This window comes from Sphaeramia orbicularis, chromosome 8 (genome assembly GCF_902148855.1).
Source record: "Sphaeramia orbicularis chromosome 8, fSphaOr1.1, whole genome shotgun sequence".
Lineage (NCBI taxonomy): Eukaryota > Metazoa > Chordata > Actinopteri > Kurtiformes > Apogonidae > Sphaeramia > Sphaeramia orbicularis.
In genome coordinates this window covers 12,650,260-12,673,064 of record NC_043964.1, presented here as the reverse complement: position 1 = coordinate 12,673,064, position 22,805 = coordinate 12,650,260, and the positions used below count along the sequence as shown (strand labels likewise).

At 34.3% G+C, this 22,805-nt stretch overlaps 1 protein-coding gene across 2 annotated transcripts; it reads right to left on the bottom strand.

Annotated features, from left to right (window-relative positions):
• Nucleotides 1-7,998: 7,998 nt before the first annotated feature.
• Nucleotides 7,999-17,451, bottom strand: tnfsf14 (TNF superfamily member 14). 2 transcript variants are annotated; one of them, XM_030141799.1, is made up of 5 exons: nt 17,322-17,451; nt 16,939-17,218; nt 10,110-10,146; nt 9,939-10,022; nt 7,999-8,682 (listed from the first exon to the last, which is right to left on the bottom strand). In XM_030141799.1, exons 2-5 carry the CDS (start codon nt 17,197-17,199, stop codon nt 8,297-8,299), a joined length of 768 nt encoding a protein of 255 aa, XP_029997659.1. In that variant the 5' UTR covers nt 17,200-17,218; nt 17,322-17,451; the 3' UTR covers nt 7,999-8,296. The 2 variants fall into 2 exon arrangements, with proteins under 2 accessions (XP_029997659.1, XP_029997658.1); XM_030141798.1 differs by lacking the exon at nt 17,322-17,451 and having other exon boundaries at nt 16,939-17,253.
• Between the last annotated feature and the right edge of the window lie 5,354 nt (nt 17,452-22,805).

The window sequence follows — 22,805 nt, the reverse complement described above, 5'->3', positions numbered from 1 at the left end:
TCTTTGTTTTAGTGTAAAAAAAAAACAAAAACATTAAATTATGAAAATACTTACTTTTATAAACTGTCCAAAAAAAAAAAAACCTCTGAAAAAACTGCAATTTAAATTAAAAAAAAAAAAAACGTAAGAACATTTAGTGCAATTTTAACAATGTTATTCCTCAACTTCTCATTTCTACATGTGCATTATGGATCAGATCTACAAAGACACTAAACACTGAGGAACAGGCAGAAAAATTGTTCAAATTGTGCTGAATTTTCTTTAGACATTTCAGGTTGTTCATATTTGTTCAGGTTATTCACATTGTATTGTTACAGGATAGTTTGTAAATGTAAATATTTTCATAATTTAATGTTATTTTTTGCACTAAAACAAACGAAAAAAAAATTAAGTTGTTAATTCTAGATTTTTTGGCTTAATTCAAGATTTTTTTTTATTTAATTGAAGATTTTTTATTTTTATTTATTTATTTATTTTTGCTTAATTCAAGATTTTTTTTTTACTTAATTGAAGATTTTCTTGTGGCTTAATTCAAGTTTTTTTTTTTTTTTTTTTTTTTAACTTAATTCAATTTTTTGTTTTTTTTGGCTTGATTGAAGATTTTTTTTTTTTTTTACTTAATTGAAGTTTTTTGGCTTAATTGAAGATTTGTTGTTTTTTTTTTTTACTTAATTGAAGATTTATTTATTTATTTTTTTGGCTTAATTCAAGATTTTTTTAAAAAAACTTAATTGAAGATTTTTTTGGCTTAATTCAAGATTTTTTGCTAAATTTGCGATTTTTTTTTTTTTTTTTTTTTTTGCTTAATTCAAGATTTTTGTTACTTAATTGAAGATTTTTTTTTTTTTTGGCTTAATTCAAGATTTTTATTAAACTTAATTAAAGATTTTTTTGGCTCAATTCAAGATTTTTGTTACTTAGTTGAAGATTTATTATTTTTTTTTGCTTAATTCAAGATTTTTTGCTAAATTTGAGATTTTTTGGCTTAATTGAAGATTTTTTTATTTAATTGAAGTTTTTTTTTTTTTTTTTTTTTTTTTTTTTTTTGCTTGATTGAAGATTTTTTTTTGGCTTTATTGAAGATTTTTTTTAACTTAATTGGAGATTTTTTGGGCTTAACTGATTTTTTTTTTTTTTAACTTAATTGAATTTTTTTTTTTTGCTTAATTGAAGATTTTTTTTCTTTTTTTTACTTGATTGAAGTTTTTTTTTTTTTTTTTTGGCTTAATTCAAAATTTTTTCCTTAATTCAAGCAAATTTATTTATTTATTTTTGCTTCATTCAGTTCAAAACTGTGGAATTTTTGCACTTGGCAAAAACATCCCAGGGGCCGAACTGGAGCCTTTGGCGGGCCTGTTTGGGCCCCTGGGCCTCATGTTTGACACCCCTGCTGTAACTGATCTACAGTCTGACACAAGAGGACAGTATTTAGCTGTTTCAGTTTTACTTTGTATAACGCTGCACACCAATGTAACACACACACATACAGACAGACAGACAGGTGGTGGTTTATTAGCTAAAGCTCAGCTAGTTTGAAGCCTGTCAAGAAAGTTTAAGAGACTTTATCAAAGGAAAATGTTCTTTAAGTTTACATAGATTCATGCGGTTGAGCCACAGCCAATTACGGAGTACACATTCCCACACACTTTCTCTGTAAAAGTCATATCTAAAGTGTAACAATGAGAGAACAAAAATGTAATCATTTAGCCCAACCACAGCTGATACAGTTCCCCTTCCTCTTCCACCACAGACGCTCCCACCTCACAGGTCGGCCGGTGGTGGAATATAATGACTCATTATGACACTGCAAAGAAGCGGCATCAAGGAGATAAAGTCCTTACGTATTTATTTATAAAGTTTATTTGATAGGGACAATGCAAATTACATAGTCTAACTCCTACCTGTTATAAACAAACTGTAGTAACTGATGATTCACATAAAGAGATTAGAGCTATTGCTAGTTCCCAGTCCATACTTGGGTACACTAAATTAATTATTTATTCATTTATTTGGTTATTTGATGAAGACAAGGCAAGGCAAGTTTATTTGTATAGCACATTTCAGCAACGAGGCAATTCAAGGTGCTTCACACAGGACATTGAAATAAAACGACAAGGGAAATAGAAACACATTTAAAATATCATAAAAGAAACATGTAAAAGGTGATTAAAAGCAGCTAAAAACTTGCTAAATTTGGGATTTTTTTGGCTTAATTTAAGATTTTTTTACTTAATTGAAGATTTTTTTTTTGGCTTAATTGAAGATTTTTTTTACTTAATTGAAGATTTTTTTTTTTTTTGCTTAATTCAATTCAAGACTGTGGAATTTTTGCACTTGGCAAAAACATCCCAGGGGCTGAACTGGACCCTTTGGCGGGCCGCATTTGGGCCCCGGGCCGCATGTTTGACACCCCTGTTATAAAAGAAACATGTAAAAGGTGATTAAAAACAGCAAGTAAGAAAACAACACATAAAATCCAAAAATATAAAAACACACACATATTAAAGGAAGAGTTGCAGTGCAGAGTTTGGATGGAGAAGATAAAATTTAAAAAGTCAAAAGCCTTTTAGTCAAAGGCAGCAGTGAACAGGTGAGTCTTGAACCTTGACTTAAAAGAACTCAGACTCTCAGCAGACCTGATATTTTCTGGTAGTTTGTTCCAGATATACGGAGCATAGAAACTGAACGCTGATTCTCCATGTTTAGTCCTGACTTTGGGAACACAGAGCAGAACTGCAGTGCATATTAGACAATGCAGACAATGCATATTAATGAACACCCATTAAAAAAAAAAAAAAAAAGAAACATTACTTTATGTAAATTGGTTAAATTTTGCTGGAAATTAAAGACTAAACATACAAATAATACTATATACAAGTGTATATCACAAAATATACTGTTAATACAATAAATACAGTATAGAACTGCCAAGAAGAATAACTATTGAGATGGAAATTAAATGCTCATCAGACATCACAGGTGATTTTATTTATTTATTTATTTATTTATGTATTTATTTATTTATTTCTGCTCTTTTTAACCCATAAAGACCCAAACATCCAAAATCATTCACTGGTATAAATTGTAAAATACCTGTTGGTCTATTAATCCTATACATGTAAATAACTGATATAAAATACAGTTTGTCGTTTTTTCATGGTCATCAGATATGATCCATTTGGACGTTCAAAGGCTCCGTAGTTACCGTGGAAACACCGTCATCTTCTACTACATCGATTCACCAGTAAAACCCATGGAGTTGGATCAATGACAGTGGATGGTGACACATGGTTCATGTTCAGTTTGCTGATAAAGTGATGTAATATAATTACTTTTGAATTTACTCTGAGTTTTCTTGAACATCAAATCAAATATAGGAAATTAAGTATAGGAAAATACACGATTTATACAGAAAATTGCAAAATATAGAGGATCCACAGGTTCTAGATGTGGTAGTTTTATTCTGTTGTATATTCGTGCATGCTGTACTGCATTTGTCCAGCAGTCACCGCCAAATCATTCCGGGCATAGCAGTGTGATTGTAAGGCTACTGAATTCCAAAATTACTAATACCTCTCAAAATATTGGTCCTATCAACTAGCCGTTTTCGCTACTCTGTCCCTTGACCAAAAACACATAAGTATGTCAAACTGCAACAGTCAGCACTTTTCGGATTTTGTGTGAATCCCCGGACACACACACACACACACACACACACACACACACACACACACACACACACAGAGGCCACTCGGCTTTTATAATATAGATAATATTATAATAAATGGTGATAAATCACTAAACCCTATAACACCAAACGTATCATTTGATACATGAGTTTTGAAGCCCTCTACCTGATCAGTGTGACATTTAAAACCTGATGTATACAATTAGATACATGCAATACACAGATAATCCACCAGGGGGGAGGAATTCATTCACCAGAGGCCTTTCCAGTGTCACTTACAAGACTGACATTAATGAGGAAGGAGGCAGAACTAAAAAAAATAATAAATAAATAAATAAATTAATTATTATTAATAATAATAATAATAATAATAATAATAATAATAATAATAATAATACATTTTATTTGGTGGTGCCTTTCAAGTCACCCAAGGTCACCGTACAGACAATAAAAAAGTGTAAGATAACAGCATCAACGATAATTAAAACAAAATATCAACCTAAAAACAAATGTAGTGTACAGTGTCCAGTCAGAGTGAATATGTCAGTTTGAACAGATGGGTTTGCCAATTTTGAAAAGGAATTACTAATTTATCAGACATGTTTGTGTTATATTATGTTTTTGTTTGTTCAAAAATAATAACATTTGAGCATTGAGACCTGATGTATCAAATATGATGTAAAATTATACATATATATAAAGGCTAAGATATAAGAATAGTATGTTGTAGTGTACAGGGTGGGGAAGCAAAATTTACAATATTCTGAGGCAGGGATTAAAAGACAGTGTACGACCAATTATTTTATTGAAAGTCATGAGAATTTATTTGCCACAAGAAAACTGACATAATAGAAAATGTTTTTATTCTATGTGTCCTCCTTCTTTCTCAATAACTGCCTTCACACGCTTCCTGAAACTTGCGCAAGTGTTCCTCAAATATTCGGGTGACAACTTCTCCCATTCTTCTTTAATAGTATCTTCCAGACTTTCTGGTAATAGTTTTGCTCATAGTCATTCTCTTCTTTCCATTATAAACAGTCTTTATGGACACTCCGACTATTTTTGAAATCTCCTTTGGTGTGACGAGTGCATTCAGCAAATCACACACTCTTTGACGTTTGCTTTCCTGATTACTCATATGGGCAAAAGTTTCTGAAAAGGTATGGATAATAGTGTTAGGTATGATTATGACATCAATATATGTTTGGTTTCAAAACAATTGACGTAGTGCCTGCTGAGAAAAAACAACTAAATGTTCAGTGTAAATTTTGCTTCCCCACCCTGTATATATACAGTATATACATACATATATTTCACAATAGATAATAAATGTATAGTATATAGTCTTGAGTGTAACTGTAGTTTTTGGAGTAGATGAAGGACAAACAGAAGTACTTTCGGTTGACTCTCCACACCCACCTGACATACACAGTCCTCTGCATTTGCACCAGTGACTGTTCTCCGGGTCTGGGGTTGGAAAGTGAGTCAGGTTTTGTCTGCTGCTCGCTTACACCCCACCGTCCCCCACTACCACTTCCTGATCAGTTTACAAATACACAACTCCGTGGGTGTTTTCAAGAGCTGCTTCTTCGAACAGACACAGCTGAAGGGAAAGCGAAAAAGTGAAAAAGCAAAAGGGGAAAACGCTGGTGATGCAAAGTGCTGAAGCTTTTTGTTTGTACAGGACATGATGAAACACTAGATATTGTGCTGATGAATTGAAAGTGATGTTTACGGCATAAAATAAAGCGTGTACACTGTTCTGAAGGTGATTCATTTGTGATGGATACAGTGTTGTTGTGAAGTGAAGGTCTTGTTATTATACTTTACTCAGTCTTAAAGTGGCTGACACATTGGTATTGTGTTCTGTGTCACTGTGGTCTTCAAAAATACCTCTGCTACAGCAAGTTACATGCGGTTGGATTGAGTGGGCGAGAATTTTCTGCTACTGAGACCACTCATCGGAGGCTCCGGCATGGTCTCACACCTGCAACTGCTGCAGGAAATGCTTTGCACCCAACTGACTTCACTTACACGATGACCTGAAAAGGCATTAAAGCGCAAACACACTCGACGCTTTAATCAATTTGTGTTTAATTCATTCTTTGTCGACACTTCTGTACATAAATACAGCAGAATCAAAGGTGTTTAATTATCCATTTTTAACACTGAAGGAATAAATAAATAATGTGCAATTACAGCAAGAATAAAATATCAAAAGCTCATATGATTTTAATAAAAGCAAATTTATATTAAACAGAAAGAAGACTGAACAATGTCAAAATCAGTTAAAAGTTAAAAATCTATGTAAAGTTTTCTTTCACAGCATTAATATAATTATGCAAGTGGAAAATAGATATAATATCCTTGATATGAAAAGGAGTTTGATTACATTATTGAAGAGTTTTCCTTTTTAACACTTAAAGACCTTGAGTTTTCTTAAGTGATTTACCACCATTTATTATAATATCATCCTCTGCATTATTCATTCAAGTTTAAAAATAAGGCATTTTCTCAAATTTAATTTATTGATTATGTAGAGTTTTGTAATAGCTCAGAGTAAATTCAAAGATAATAAAATCAAAACAGCCAAATATGTCATTAACTGAACATAAAAACAAGCATCTGTATCATATGTGATGCTGCTAAAAAGCTGATAAATTGAATTTTATCTGAATAATTTACATTTTTTAATAGGATTAGTGGCTCAGCGTGACTTTTATGTATGTTCCCAAATGCAATTTTCTCTATATCTAACCTTTCTTAAGTGATTTATCACCATTTATTATAACGTTATCCTCTGTATTTTGCATTTTATCAGCATAAATCTGGTATTTTCTTATATTTAATTCACTGATCATGTAGATATTCATAAAATCTCAGATTAAATATGAAGTTTATTATATAAAAAATAGAGAAATCTGCAGAAAAAGTGACTTTTTTAGTCAGATCTATCATTAACTGAACATAAACCAAGCATTTCCATCCACTGTTATTTATCAGATTCCATGGGTTTTACTGCTGAATCAGTGTTATAGAAGATGACGGTGTTTCCACGGTAACTACGGAGCCTCTGAACATCCAAATGGGTCATATCTGATGACCACGAAAAGATGATAAACTATATTTTACACCAATTTTTTTTTACACGTATTGCTAGGATTAGTGGCTCAGCATGACTTTTATTTAAGTTCCCAAATGAAATCTTCTCTATATCTAACCTTTCTTAAGTGAGTTATCACCATTTATTATAATATTATCAACTGGATTTTGCATTTTATCAGCATAAATCCGGTATTTTTTTGTATTTAATTCACTGATCATGTAGATCACAGGTGTCAAACATGTGGCCCAGGGGCCAAATCTGGCCCATCAAAAGGTCCAATCCCACCCTTGGGATGAATTCGGGAAATGTAAAAATTACACTGAAGATATTATCAATCAAGGATATTTAATCTAAAGTGGTAAACCAGTAAAATACTATCAAAATAAACTATAAATAATGACAAAAAACTATTTTTTCTTTTTTGTTTTAGTGTCAAAAAAGTGAAATTACAGAAAAATGTTTACATTTACAGACAAGCCTTTCACAAAAAATATGAACAACCTGAAATGTCTGAAGAGAAGTATGTAGTATTTTAACAATAATCTGCTGATTATTAAATGTTTTGTTTATTTGTAAACCCACTGTGATCTGTAAGTTGTAAAGCATATGTATAAATAATAAACTGATAATAAGGTGTAATATTGTTAAAATTGCACTTATTTTTGTTACGAATTTTCAGGTTGTTCATATTTGTTCATGCTATGTTCAAGTACGGTTCATAGATGTTAACATTTTCATTACGGAACTTTACTTTTTTCACTCAAAAACATAGAGAAAACTTTGGAGCTAACATTATTTAAAAGTTTTTACCTTATTATTTATATTATTTTACTGGTCCAGCCCACTTTATTTCATATTAGGCTATATGTGACCCCTGAACTAAAATGAGTTTGACACCCCTGATGTAGATATTCATAAAATCTCAGATTAAAGTTGAGGATTATTATATAAAAAATGGAGAAATCCGCAGAAAAAGTGACTTTTTTAGTCAAACCTATCATTAACTGAACATAAACCAAGCATTTCCATCCACTGATATTTATCAGATTCCATGGGTTTTACTGCTGAATCAGTGTTATAGAAGATGACGGTGTTTCCATGGTAACTACGGAGCCTCTGAACGTCCAAATGGGTCATATCTGATGACAATGAAAAGACGACAAACTGCATTTTACACCAATTATTTACATGTATTACTAGAATTAGTAGCTCAGCAGGTATTAAACATCTTATTTCAGTAGGTGGTTTCGGTTGGTGGTGGATGTTTGGGTCTATATGGGTTAAATATTATAAATCAGTAGATGTTTTGGTCACCAGTAGTTATTTAGGTCTTTGAGTGTTAAAAAAGCTGTGAGATACTGGCCTTCATAACATTTCCTCGTATAGAGACTTTTTCACACTTCTTCGCTCTGTTCTCATGAGGACAAAACAAAACATTCATGCAGTTTCAGTCCCTCTTTCTCCAGATTTTGAAGACTCCTGGTGAAATATCTACACAGTATTTATATCATAACGACACCGAAGAGGTTCTCGTAGGCTCTGTTCCTCACCACCTGGGAGATGTTGTTCACTTTAACAAAAATGGCGTCGTCTTTGTAGAAGTGGAACACACCACCGAGATAACTGTTGGACTGAATTCTGTTCGACTTGCCGGAGTATGACCTGGACTCCAAGAGGGGGATACTTTTACCAGCGTACATGTTAGTTTTCACGTGGATAGAGTGGACAAATTTAAGTTTGTCTTCGTAACAAACCTTAGAGTAGACATAGTAATAACCCTCTGTCTGAATGACCAGCTGTCCGTCTGTGTAGTCCAGTTTGTAGAGGATGGGTTGAGCAATCGTACTCCATCTCAGAATATTATCTTTGTGAACGACATCCAGTCCATCTGTGGAGAAACAAAGGCAATAAATAAATGTAAATGACAGTCCTGTGTTTTAAACCACATGATTAAATTATTAGTCAGCTTCAACTGAGCACTGTTGAAAATGAAGGTAACATTAACCCTTAACTCTCTGGTGTCCCGTCCAGCTAGGCCCTTACTAAGCACCAAGTGTGCCTTTTTGGCACGCTTGTGGAATAATGTCAAAAAATTTTTCATACACTTTGTTTTTAATTCTTTTACACTTTTTTTCTATTTCATCAACTTGAGCCGTAAATAAAAATGCCAAATACTCAATAATTGTCACATTTTTTTTTAACCCTTTAAATGCCGTGTTTGTAATGTAAACAAACCTTTTTTTTTTGGGATGCAAAAATATATATATATATATATTTTTTTTTTTTTTTCAGTATACTACATAAAAAGTGGATCATATATTATTTGATTTTAGCAGCCTGGTATATGTCAATGATTAACAGCAACATCGGTTAATTTGCATTATTATTTTTTGCGCTAGGTCAAATGTTAAAAAATACTAGCATCTGTCACCAAGTGTGCGTAAAATGCACAGCTATAAATCAAACTATTAAATATTATATACTGATTTATTTTTCTGCTCTAATTTGATTTTATTTTTGTAAATCAAGGTCAGCCCTAATCATATATATCAAATAATCATTCATTTTACTTTTTTTTTTAACCCTGTAAACGATCTCTTTTCATCATGATGTCACTACATTTTTTGATGCAAAAAAACACAAAATATGTTTGTTTTTTCAAAATACTACATAAAAATTGGATTACATATTATTTGATTTTTGCAGCCTGGCATATGTCAATGATTAACAGCAACATTAACGACGTTAATAAATTAATTTAGATCCTCACCTCTCAAATGAAGCCCAGATATCAGTAAAAGCAGGATTTATGTCTTAATGGCTTTCTGATCAAAAACAGTGGTTATAATGGAAGAAATAGTGCGTTTTAGGCACACTTGGGAGACAGATGCTAGTCTTGTAATTTTCTTTTATTTACAAAAGTGTAAATTTTAGTTGGTGGCCAGAATTTTAAAGATCATGCACAAATGAACAACTGTTGAATTCTAACCTTATTTAAATTGTGAAAAATAACATGAAGTTTTTTTAACACGAAGTGCAAAGTGTGCCTAAAAGGCGCACCCGGATACCGGAGGGTTAAACATTTTAGATCAGTAGATGCTTTTGGTCGTTTGGGTCTTTATGGGTTCAAAATCATCTTCTTACCTGTGAGATGTGCCACTGGTTTGGATGGAGGATCGATAAGTCCGTGCCATGTAGTGGGAATAATGTCTTCACCTGTCCCCTTATCTGCATCAAGACCAAGCATAAAGTCTGTAACGTGTACCATGTGCATTCATATATTCCTCATTTGAGAAAAAGTATAAGTAGACATACCTCCACTGGACTTTGCAAAGGACGCTTCAGAATTCACCTGCAATGAATTAGATGTGTTTTATACTTTGTGAACATGTACATGCAGATAAAGCAACATGCAACCAAGAAATTAAAAAAATAAACAAACTCTTTCTGCACATTAACCCATAAAGACCTAGAGCTACTTTTGTGGCAGCTCCAACATACTTTTTTTCTCTCTTTTTAACCATTTTTAAGTGATTTATCACCATTTACTATAATATTATCTCTGTATTTTGCTTTTTTTTTTTTAAAGTAAAAATCAAGTATTTTCCTGTATTTAATTCACTGATCATGTAGATGTTCATAAAAGCTCAGATGAAAGTTAAGGGTTATTATATCAGAAACAGAGAAAACTGAAGAAAAAGGGACTTTTTCAGCAAAATATATCATTAACTGAAAATAAAAATTTCAAACTCCATGGGTTTTACTTTTGAATCAGTGTTGTAGAAGATGGCGATGTTTCCATGGTAACTACGGAGCCTGTGAATGTCCAAATGGGTCATATCTGATGACCATGAAAACATGACAAACTGTATTTTACAACAATTATTTATATTGATAGGATTAATGGATCAGCAGTTATTAACCCATAAAGACCCAGTGTTGCTTTTGTGTCGGTTCAAAAAATTTATTTTTCCTTTATATTTAACTTTTATTAGATGGTTTATCAGAATTTATAATGACACCATCCTCTTTGTTTTGCATTTTTTCCACTGTAAATCATGTGTTTTCCTGTATTTAATTCACTGATCATGTAGATGTTCGTTAAAGCTTTGAATAAAGTTAAGGGTTATTATTTCAGAAACAGAGAAAACTGAAGAAAAAGTGACTTTCTCAGCAAAATATATCAACTGAAAGTAAAACAAGTGTGTCCATCCACTGTCATTGAGCCAACTCCATTGGTTTTACTGGTGAATCGATGTTGTAGAGGATGACGGTGTTCCCACGGTAACTGCAGAGCCTCTGAACATCCAAATGGGTCATATCTGATGACCACGAAAAGATGAAAAACTGCATTTTACACCAATTATTTACATGCATTGATAAGATTAGTGGATCAACAGGTATTCAGCAGTTTAAATCAGTAGCTGATTTTGGTCACTGGTGGATATTTGGGTCTTTATGGGTTAATGATGGGGGTTTAACGTCTTAGCCATATACATCCAGTTCTGCTATTAACCCATAAAGACCCAGTGTGACTTTTGTGGCAGTTCCCAAATGAATTTTATCACCATTTACTCTAATAATATAATCTGTATTTTGCATTTCTGTGTGAAAATCATGTATTTTCTTATATTTAATGTACTCATATAGATGTTCATCAAAGCTCAGATTAAAGATGAGGGTTATTATATCCAAAACAGAGAAAACTAAAGAAAAAGATTATTTTTTTCTGCAAAATATATTGTTAACTGAAGATAAAATAAGGTTTTACTGGTGAATCAATGTTGTAGAACAGGGGTGTCAAACTCATTTTAGTTCAGGGGCCACATTCAGCCCAATATGATGTCAAGTGGGCCGGACCAGTAAAATAACAGTGGAAAAAAAGTCAAATTAAATTATGATAATGTTAACATTTACAAAAATCGGAATAACATGAACAACTGGAAATGTCCTATGAAAAACAACTGCAATTTTAACAATATTCTGCCTCAGATTATCAGTTTATCAGTTACACATGTGCATTACAACTTACATTACAATTACAAATGCACAAAACATTTAGTAACAGGCAGAATATTGGTAAAATTGCATTTACTTATCTTAAGACATTTCAGGTTATTCACGTTTTTTGTAAAATAAGTTTTTTAATTTAACCTTCCTCTGGTGTTAGGGTCGCCACTGACCCATTTTAGGTTTTAAATGCATAAATGAACCACATAAAATTTGTTTATTGCATCAAGGCTTTTTGACTTTGTCAGGAACCTCTATTTTAACAAAATAATACAAACTTTTTTTTTTCACCAAATTATGAAATGCTCTGGTTGAAATTATGACCTTTGTGCTGTTAGGGTCGGTTTTGACCCAGTTATAAAAATAAGATTATAAAGCAATAATTAGAGCCAAAACTGAAATCATAAGTGCACTGTCAGCCAACACACTGACAGCCAGCTCCTCTCCCAATCATGTGAATTTTTGGAGATTCTCATTTTGCCTTGTTATCCAGTATACCTGCACAAAAACAAAACAAGCTACGGCAGGCCTGTCCAGACATGTGAGGTCAATTCAGTTTAGAGTTGGTGACTTGCAAAGAGCACATGGAGGGGTATACTGACAAAAAAAAGGCCCAGAGGCCCATACCAAAAATATTAAAACCAATATTTTCATGGATAAGGAAGCCTAACAAGATAACCAAGAGATGAGAAACAAACTGGATGATAGATAACAGTTTTTAGTGTATTTTACAGCTGATTTAAGACATGGGTCAAAACTGACCTGTTAACATAAGAGATGGTAACAGAAAGCTAACACAAGACAAAGGTTAAACATTTTCATGTAATTTTACGTTTTTACACTAAAACAAAGAAAAAAAATTGCTGTTTTCATTACTTATAGGTTTAATATGATAGTATTTTACTGGTCTGACCTACTCAATCCATGCGTTTACATGACAACTTTTATTCCTGGTTTAATCTGAATAAATGTTAGATCCTATTTCAGATGCCCATGTAAACACCTTATTCCAGTTGAAAAAGAATAGTTGGGATTAAATTTAAATCCGAATAAAGTCACTGGTTTAATCCCCTTTTTATTCCGAACTAAATTATTCCTGGGACATGTAAACCCTTTATTCCATTTGGACTTTATTCCTGCCATTCTGCACATGCTCGTTGTCTTGTCCTGTCGCGATGATGCACACATTCTGCGCTGGCGGAAGAATATGCAATGCAGTCTAGTCTTCCCAAACTGTTCCAGTGGGCTATTCTGATGGGATCTACCCGCCTGGAAAACCCTGAAGGAAGAGTTCATCACTTGTTTTTTATTCATTCATTTGTCATGCACTAATGAGTTTGATAAGTGGGCAAAACAGTTTGCACTGCAGTGCACTGATTGCCTTGTTCTCACAGCCCTTCCGTTAGCTTAGCTTAGCCTAGCTTAGCATAATTGCTTCATTCCTATGGTCAGACATAGCCAGGATTTTATAGGTGATTTGTAGTATTTTATGAGTGATTTTGTGAAATTCAATTCTGCCTAATCATTCCTTTAAGTCCGGTGGGGTCAATATGATCACAAATTGAGGCTCAAATCATGGCGATGTGACTTACTGCAGTAAGAAAATCTTGGGAAATAATAACTAATGCAAAGCTAAAACGGTAAAGGAAGGGCTGCGAGAACAAGGCAACGTGAGCACTGCAGCGCAAACCCTTTTGCTCACTCATCTACCTCATTAATACCTCATGTAAACCTTTATTAGTTTAACATTTCCATGTAAACAGAAGAGAAAATACTTTAGTTCCGAATTAATTTCTTCTGGAAAAATAAATCGGATTTAAAAAACATCATGTAACTGCACCCAATATTTAAATGGTCTGTGTGTGGAATCAGAATTAAAAGGATTTTGTCATCCGTGGTTGTTAATATCTTCAGTGTAATTTTTGTATTTCACAAATCCATCCTACCAGCCAGATTAGATCCTTTGGCGGGCTGGATTTGGCCCCCGGGCCGCATGTTTGACACCCCTGTTGTAGAAGATGACGGTGTTTCCACGGTAACTACGGAGCCTCTAAACGTCCAAATGGTTGATATCTGATGACCATGAAAAGATGATAAACTGCATTTTACACTATTTATTTACATGTATTGATATAATTAATGGATCAACAGGTGTTAAACCGTTTCAGTAGGTGGTTTTTGTTGTCGGTGGCTGTTTGGGTCTTTATGGTTCATTGTGTTTTTTTACATCTGCAGAACAAACTAGGACAACTCTGCTTCTGGTAAACAACAGAAAAGTACATTTTGATCGTTCTACAAAAAGTCGACCACTTCCTTTCATTCACCCTCCCCTGTCCCCTTATATTCCCCTATTTACCGAAACAGACCATGTCCGCCGTGTTCGACCTCGTGATCGCTGCCCTCAGACACAACTCATACGAGGACAGGAAACTGATTCACAGTGAAATTATCTGACCATATGGCATCATGGAGCATAATATGCGCTTGGCAAAGTCCCAGAGCGCGTCATCAGAATTCTGCGTAAAAGGGCAAGACTTTAATGCACTTCTCCATCTCTACTCTGTGTTCTTCCTGTCGTGGTGAAACTATTAAACATCAGCAAGTTTTGGGGGAAAATAGAGAGCGGTCACACATATGATATCTGTTCAAGCACATGTCAACAGAATCCTCAGGTTCACAGAGGCCGGAGCTTCACAAAACACCCCCCCCCCCAATTGTTCAATCAGTCAATCAAAGTTTTTTTATGTAACACTTTACAACAACATAAAGAAAACCAAAGTGCTTTGCGTCTAAAATCATAATTAAATTCTAAGCGAAAAGTTCACACACATGAGTGTATGTAAAAATGAGTGGGCTCTTTCATTTCCAAATATACTGACGCTCTTTTCACACTTTCAGACATGGTGTGGAAACCCGTGCTCACAAATTGACTCTTAAAGGTTAGAGGCTTTCACTCTGGTTGTACAAGTTTAACAGCAGAGCAACTGAACACACAAAGTGAGATGGATTAATTGTAAAGTTTTGCAAAGACTCATTTGCATCCTTTCATTACAATGTTTATTTATCAAAATTCCAAAATCCGCAATAACATTCCCATCATGTGTCCATTTATAAATACGTCATAAAATAAAATAGTGACTTTTTAAAATATTATTTAGTGTCTTTGTGTTTATTCGAAGTATGAAATCAATGTAAAAACGTAAAATGCAAATTTTCCGGAGGTACATTGATAAATGAACTCCACAAAGTGTTTGTTATTTGGACATCAATTTTTTTTTTTTATGGTGAATGTGTTGTAATACGGATGAGTGACGAAATGTACATGTTGCAAAACTGCTGATAAATTTGGGACAGTGTTGTTTTCGGTAAGTCTGCAAAGGTTTGAAGGGTTCAGATTTGATACGTTTATACTTCCTCCTACTTCTTTTCACTCATGTACATTTTGAGGCTTAAGACGTTGCAGTTTTAAGTTACCGTTTGGTTTTGTTCTCATTCTCTTGATCATCATTTATTTGCATGTTTTGTTTTCAAATTGTCATTTACATGATCAAAAAAAAGATATCAATCAATCGCCACCAAAATTTAATCGCTTGTTCCTTGTGCCGGTATCAACATTTCCTGAAAATTTCATCAAAATCCATCCATAACTTTTTAAGTTATCTTGCTAACAGACAGACAAACAAACAAAAAATCCTATTGTAAAAATTCATAAAAAATTTGAACTTTGACCTACTTTTCCCAAAATGTAATCAGATCTATTCCACATCACTGGTAATCTATAAACCCAGTTTGGTATGAATTCAACCAATAGTTTTGCTGCTAGAGCGTTAAACAAACAAAGACCGAACCAAAAACTAGAAGAGCACTCGGAGAGCACAGACCTCCACCAAGTTATCTTAGTTATCTTATCTGAGTTATCTTATCTTATCTTAAACAGACAAACAAACAAACAGACCCCATGAAAACATAACCTCCTTGGTGGAGGTAATTAATCAATGTAAAAAAAAAAAAAAAAAGACAACAACAAAAAAAAAACACCTGAGTCTCAAAAATGACAGAAAATAAAAAACTGAAAATTTCATCAAAATTCGTCCATAACTTTTTGAGATATCTTGCTAACGGACAGACAAATAAACAGACAAACCCCAATGAAAACACAACCCAAAACCCACCTGAGTCTCAAAAATGACTAAAAAAAAAAAAACAAAAAACGCAACTTATAAAACTCAATGAAAAAAATCTTATTTGGAAAAAAGATAAAATAACATGAACTCTCAAGAGAATAAAAATGGATTCAAAAGTAAAAAAAAAAAAAAAAAAAAACTATAAAAGCACTTGGAGAGCGCAGACCTCCGCCAAGGCAGATCAGCCCCCCCACCCCCCATCACCACCAAAACTGAATATGTTCTTTGTGCCAGCATCAACATTTCCTGAAAATTTCATCAAAATTTATCCATAACTTTTTGAGTTATCTTGCTAACAGACAGACAAATAAACAGACAAACCCCAATGAAAACACAACCCAAAACTCACCTGAGTCTCAAAAATGACTAAAAATAAAAAATGCAACTTATAAAACTAAAGGAAAAAATCTTATTTGGAAAAAAATATAAATAACACTAACTCTCAAGAGAAAAAAAATGGATTCAAAAGTTTAAAAAAAAATAAAATAGAAAAGCACTCGGAGAGCCAAGGCAGATCAGTATCCCCTCCATCACCACCAAAACTGAATATGTTCCTTGTGCCAGTATAAACATTTCCTGAAAATTTCATCAAAATCCGTTCATCACTTTTTGAGTTATCTTGCTAACAGACAGACAAATAAACAGACAAACCCCAATGAAAACACAACCCAAAACTCACCTGAGTCTCAAAAATGACTAAAAATTAAAAACGCAACTCATAAAACTAAAGGAAAAAATCTTATTTGGAAAAAAATCTAAATAACATTTACTCTCAAGAGAAAAAAAATGGATTAAAAGGTAAAAAATATAAAATAAAATAGCAAGAAATAAAATGTGGAAGCCTGTGAAGTGAGATTCAAAGGGGATTTAAAAAACAAACAAACAAAAAAACACAATAAGAAATGCTCAAAACAGAAAAACTATGGGTTTTAAAAGCGGCTGATACTCACCATGTTGTTCTGGTAGAGGCGGTAAATAAAACAGGCTTCTATGACCATGCCGCTCAAGGCCAGGAACACCAGCAGGAACAGGAGGGTCTGTGCAGGTCTGGAACGCTGCTGCTGCTGCTGCTGCTGCTGGTACTGGTACTGGGGCTGGTACTGGTGCTGCTGATGCTGATCCTGGGTCAGTCTGGGTGGGAGTGGGGGCCTGGTGACATGACTGTCCACCACAAACACAGAAGGAGGGTACTTGACACCGCCGTGGACCATAACTTCAGCGCTCTGTGAACTGCACAGATGTGTTCAAGTGTTGCTTCAAAAGGGGCTGCAGACACAAACAGAAACCTGAGAGACAGACAAGTGTGAAAAAGACACAAAATGGGTGGGCTTACTTGTGATTGGCTCCAATTGGCCTGTGGGTTTCAAGACACACAACTCTTGAGATGTATCAGCGGAGCACCTATGGAGGCTGTGAAAGATGCAGCTGCAAAAAAAAAAAAAAAAACGTGATACTGCAGTTACAGAGAAGGTTTCCAGTGCAGAGGTCTACCTGAGGAACAGTCAGTTCTGAGGATGTAAGGTAGAAGAGGAGAGAATAAAAACTGACTTAAACCCGCCCACTTCGCTGTTATTGCAATGTTGAAATATGTCACTCACACTTCCTCTTATCTCATACACTCACTCAGTGGTTTGTCTCATGGTCTGCCAAAAACTACTGACCGAAACCAAGAGAAGATGAAGATGGAAATGTCAACCGCTTTTTTTTATCAAAACATGCACTTAAAGCCTCTAATGTAGTAACAAAAGGACTGTGGCCACCACACACTGTCATATGCTTATAGTTCATTCATTCATTCAATTCATTTATTTTGAGCAAGTTCCAAAATCCAAATCTTACCAAGTGTATTTTTCTCATTTCTAGTCAAAATCTCTCATCGCACTTACAATAAGACAGAATCACCGAAAGAGTAACTTTTCAGTGAGATATAAGAACTTACTTTTAAACAATAGATCTGGAAAATCTGATTTCGAATAGAACAGAACAGAACAGAACAGAATAGAATAGAATAGAATAGAATAGAATAGAATAGAATAGAATGCCTTTATTATCTCTGCCAGGAGGTATTGTGGTCACTTTGCTTTGTGTGTTTGTGTGTTTGTTTGTTAGCAACTTTATGGTAAAACTATTCCAACCATCTTTACCAAATCTTCCCCACAGATAGGCCTAGGCCCTGGGACCAACCCATTAAATTTTGGGCCTAGTAGGCCAAAGTTCAAGGTCACAGCAAGGTCACAAAATCTACAATTTTCCTATCTCTCATCATTGAGCAATTTTTGAAAATTCATAAAAAATTCAAAATGACTCCGATTAGCCTCCAATTTGATCCACCTGTAGCTTAGAACAATATCTTGTATCTGGGACAAAATTGTCCACATCCACTGTGGAATGTGGACTCTGTGGACATTTCCATTTAACACTGAAAATCCCATTTACCACACATTTTTCACTATAACTCAACAAATATTGATTGGAATTGAATATAATTTGACATACACATGACTGGTACCAAGCGTCAACTTTGTACAAAATAGCATTCCACTCCATTTCTCTTCCGTTATGCTCTGTTGACTTTTATTTTTTTACGCACCATTTTCAAAAATCATAAAAAATACAATTCATGAATGAAATATCATTATGAAATGTGTTGTGCACATCCATAGACATATGTTTCTATGACATAAATTCTGGTTTTTGTTGTTCAACAAAAATTACAGAAGCAGTTACACAGGGAATTTGCAGGGGGTCACAATTCGTTTTCTCTTACATTCAAATGTTAACTAATAACTCAAAAATGACACCAGCTAGCCAACACGGTTACATTATCGACATATAGGAACTCGTATATGAGCTTTCATATGGCACCATTTTTGTTGACCTCAGATGACCTAGGAGAAGGTCTTTCCACTTGCCAAATTTGGCAAAATTAGGTCTTGTGACTTGCGGTTACAATGGCAACTAACGTCAATTTCATAATTTGTTAATAACTTTCGTTCTAATCATTTTACAAAGCTCAAAGTAGTACTAAATTGTTTCTTCTGCCAGGAGGTATCGTGATCGCTCTGCTTTGTGTGTTTGCGTGTTTGTTTGTTTGTTAGCAAGATAACTCAAAAAGTTATGGACAGATTTTTATGAAATTTTCAGGAAATGTTGATACTGGCACAAGGAAGAAATGATTCAATTTTGGCGGTGATCGGGGGGGAGGAGACAGATCTGTCTTGGTGGAGGTCTGCGCTCTCCGAGTACTTTTCTTGTTGTCATTATACATATGTAACGTTAGTAGTAGTTGTGAGATGTAGAGCACAGGGATGTTTTTTACAGTTTGGGAAGAGTCTTCTGTGTTTACCTTCGACGAGTGTTTTCTCTCCGGAGCTTCTCACATGAGAAAACTTTCCCTCTCCCTGTACCCCTTCCGCATCGAAATCTGACGAGGAAGGGGTACCCACCTGCGTCAAATAGTGCCGCTATGGGGCTCTGACCATGTGTCGATTTCTGACGACTTGGGATGAGACTGTGTTGGTGTGTGTGTGAGGACAGCTTCTGCGTCAACCAATCAGAGGGCGCGGGGTGGATAGCACTGGAGACAGTAGGTAGGAGAGAGAGAGAGAGAGGCGTGGCTGCATCTGAGCCCAAATAACCCAGTTTTAAATTGATTTCTTGATATCAGCCCGTCGGGTTAAAAAAAAAAGCAGATACCGATATATGTCAAAATTCTAAATATCGGCGCTGATAATCGGCCCGGCTGATAATCGGTCGACCTCTAATGGAGAAGGAAAGGAACTGCTAATGATCCAATGATCATCAGTGAAGCATGGGGGGGGTAGTGTCATGGCATGGACATGTATGGCTGCCAAGAGAACAGGTTCCCTTGTATTCACTGATGATGTGACTGCTGACAAAAGAAGCAGGATGAATTCTGAAGTGTTTTGGGCAATATTATCTACTCATATTCAGCCAAATGCTTCAGAACTCATTGGGCAGCGCTTCACAGTGCAGATGGACAATGACCCAAAGCATACTACGAAGCAACCAAAGACTTTTTCAAGGCAAAGAAGTGGATGTTACGCAATGGCCAAGTCAATCACCTGACCTGAATCCCATTGAGCATGCATTTCACTTGCTGGTAGGAATGGGTACCTTTCACATTTGAACCAGTACTTTACTGATTCCCGGTACCTGGGAATCGGTACCGGTGCTCAACAGTACCAATTTTTGGTACTTTTGTGTGTTTTTATATGGTAATAAATGTGAATTTGTTTAATGATAAGATCTTAATTTTTTTTTTTTTTTTAATTTAACATTTATTTCTCAGTATGTTGCCTTGAACAGACATATCAAAACAACATTCAACCGTGTAATATAACATCGCAGTTGTTTCAAAAAGTATCTTCAAAATAAAAAACCTATTTATCTGCAGTTCTTTTTCAAAAACACCAACATATCAACTTTCTCTGGCAAGAGCCGAGCCCGCTCCACACTAATGCCGCGTTTCCGCTATGTGGGACAAGCTCGACTCATCTCGGTTCGATTCGGTATTCCTGGAGACCGTTTCCATTACAAGATACCACCGACTTTACAGTACCTGGATGTTATAGCGATGCAGCGCGTTATTTCTGTGTCTTCTGTTCAGAGAGTTGCTGAAAACTCGCTTGTTGCGTGTTGTCTCATCTGAATTTGCCACCAAAGACTGAATCTCCTCGACCGACCATGGTTTAATTTGGGGCTGTTATCATGTGGGTTCATGTACCGCTAGATTTACTGTCCACTTCCGCATCTGTTTTTTGTAAAACAGCGGGTCGCAGAGAAAACTCTCTGACTAATCAGTGGTCTGCAGTGTTTACACGTCACGTTTTAGTATCTGGTCCCGACTCCTGGAACCTCGGCGGAGGTGATACCAAAAAAGTAGTACCAAGGCATAACCATATCCCCTGCAGTGGAGAAAACTCATCTATCTATCTATCTATCTATCTATCTATCTATCTATCTATCTATCTATCTATCTATCTATCTATCTGTCTGTCTGTCTGTCTGTCTGTCTGTCTGTCTGTCTGTCTGTCTGTCTATCGTTCTATCTATCGTTCTATCTATCATTCTATTGTTCTATCTATCTATCTATCTATCTATCTATCTATCTATCTATCTATCTATCTATCTATCTATCGTTCTATCGTTCTATCGTTCTATCTGTCTATCTATCTATCTATCTATCTATCTATCTATCTATCTATCTATCTATCTATCTATCTATCGTTCTATCGTTCTATCGTTCTATCGTTCTATCTGTCTATATATATATCTTCTATCTATCTATCTATCTATCTATCTATCTATCTATCTATCTATCTATCATCGTTCTATCGTTCTATCTATCTATCGTTCTATCTACGTTCTATCGTCTATCTTCTATCTATCTATCTATCATCTATCTATCGTTCTATCTATCATCTATCATCTATCTATCTATCTATCTATCGTTTTATCTATCGTTCTATTCTATCGTTTCTATCATCGTTCTATCTATCTATCGTTCTATATCGTTCTCGTTCATCGTTCTATCTATCTATCTATCTATCTATCGTTCTCTCTATCGTTCTATCTATCGTTCTATCTATACGTTCTATCGTTCTATCTATCTTTCTATCTAGCGTTCTATATATCTTCTATCTATCTATCTATATCTATCTATCTATCTATCTATCGTTCTATCTATCGTTCTATCTATCGTTCTATCGTTCTATCGTTCTATCTATCTATCTATATATCTATCTATCTATCTATCTATCATCTATCTATCGTTCTATCATTCTATCTATCTATCTACTATCATCTATCTATCTATCTATCTCATCTATCTATCTATCTATCTATCTATATCTATCTATCTATCTATCTATCTATCTATCGTTCATCTGTCTATCTATCTATCTATCTATCTATCTATCTATCTATCTATCGTCTATCTACGTTCTATCTATCGCTATCTATCTATCTATCGTTTATCTATCGTTCTATCGTTTATCTATCGTTCTATCTATCTATCGTTCTATCTATCGTTCTATCTTCTATCTATCTATCTATTATCTATCTATCTATATCTATCTATCTATCTATCGTTCTATCGTTCGATCTATCGTTCTATCTATCGTTCATATCGTTCTATAGTCTATCGTTCTATCTATCGTCTATTGTTCTATATATCTATCTATCTATCTATCTTCTATCTATCTATCTATCTATCTATATCTATCTATCGTCTATATCTATCTATCGTTTATATCTATCTATCGTTCTATCTATCGTTCTATCTATCGTTCTACGTTCTATCTATCGTTCTATCTATCTATGTCTATCTATCGTTCTATCATTATATCATCTATCTATCTATTATATCTATATCTATCTATCTATCGTGATATATCGTTCTATCTATCGTTCTATCTATCGTTCTATCTATCGTTTATCGTTCTATCGTTCTATCTATCTATCTATCGTTCTATCTATCGTTCTATCGTTCTATCGTTCTATCTATCGTTCTATCGTTCTATCTATCGTTCTATCGTATCTATATATCTATATCTATCTATCTATATCTATCTCTATCTATCGTTCTATCGTTTATCGTTCTATCTATCTATCTATATATATATCTACTATTATCGTTCTATCGTTCTATCGTTCTATCTATCTATCTATCTATCTATCTATCGTTCTATCTATCGTTCTATCATTCTATCTATCTATCTATCTATCTATCTATCGTTCTATCTATCGTTCTATCTATCGTTCTATCTATCGTTCTATCTATCGTTCTATCTAT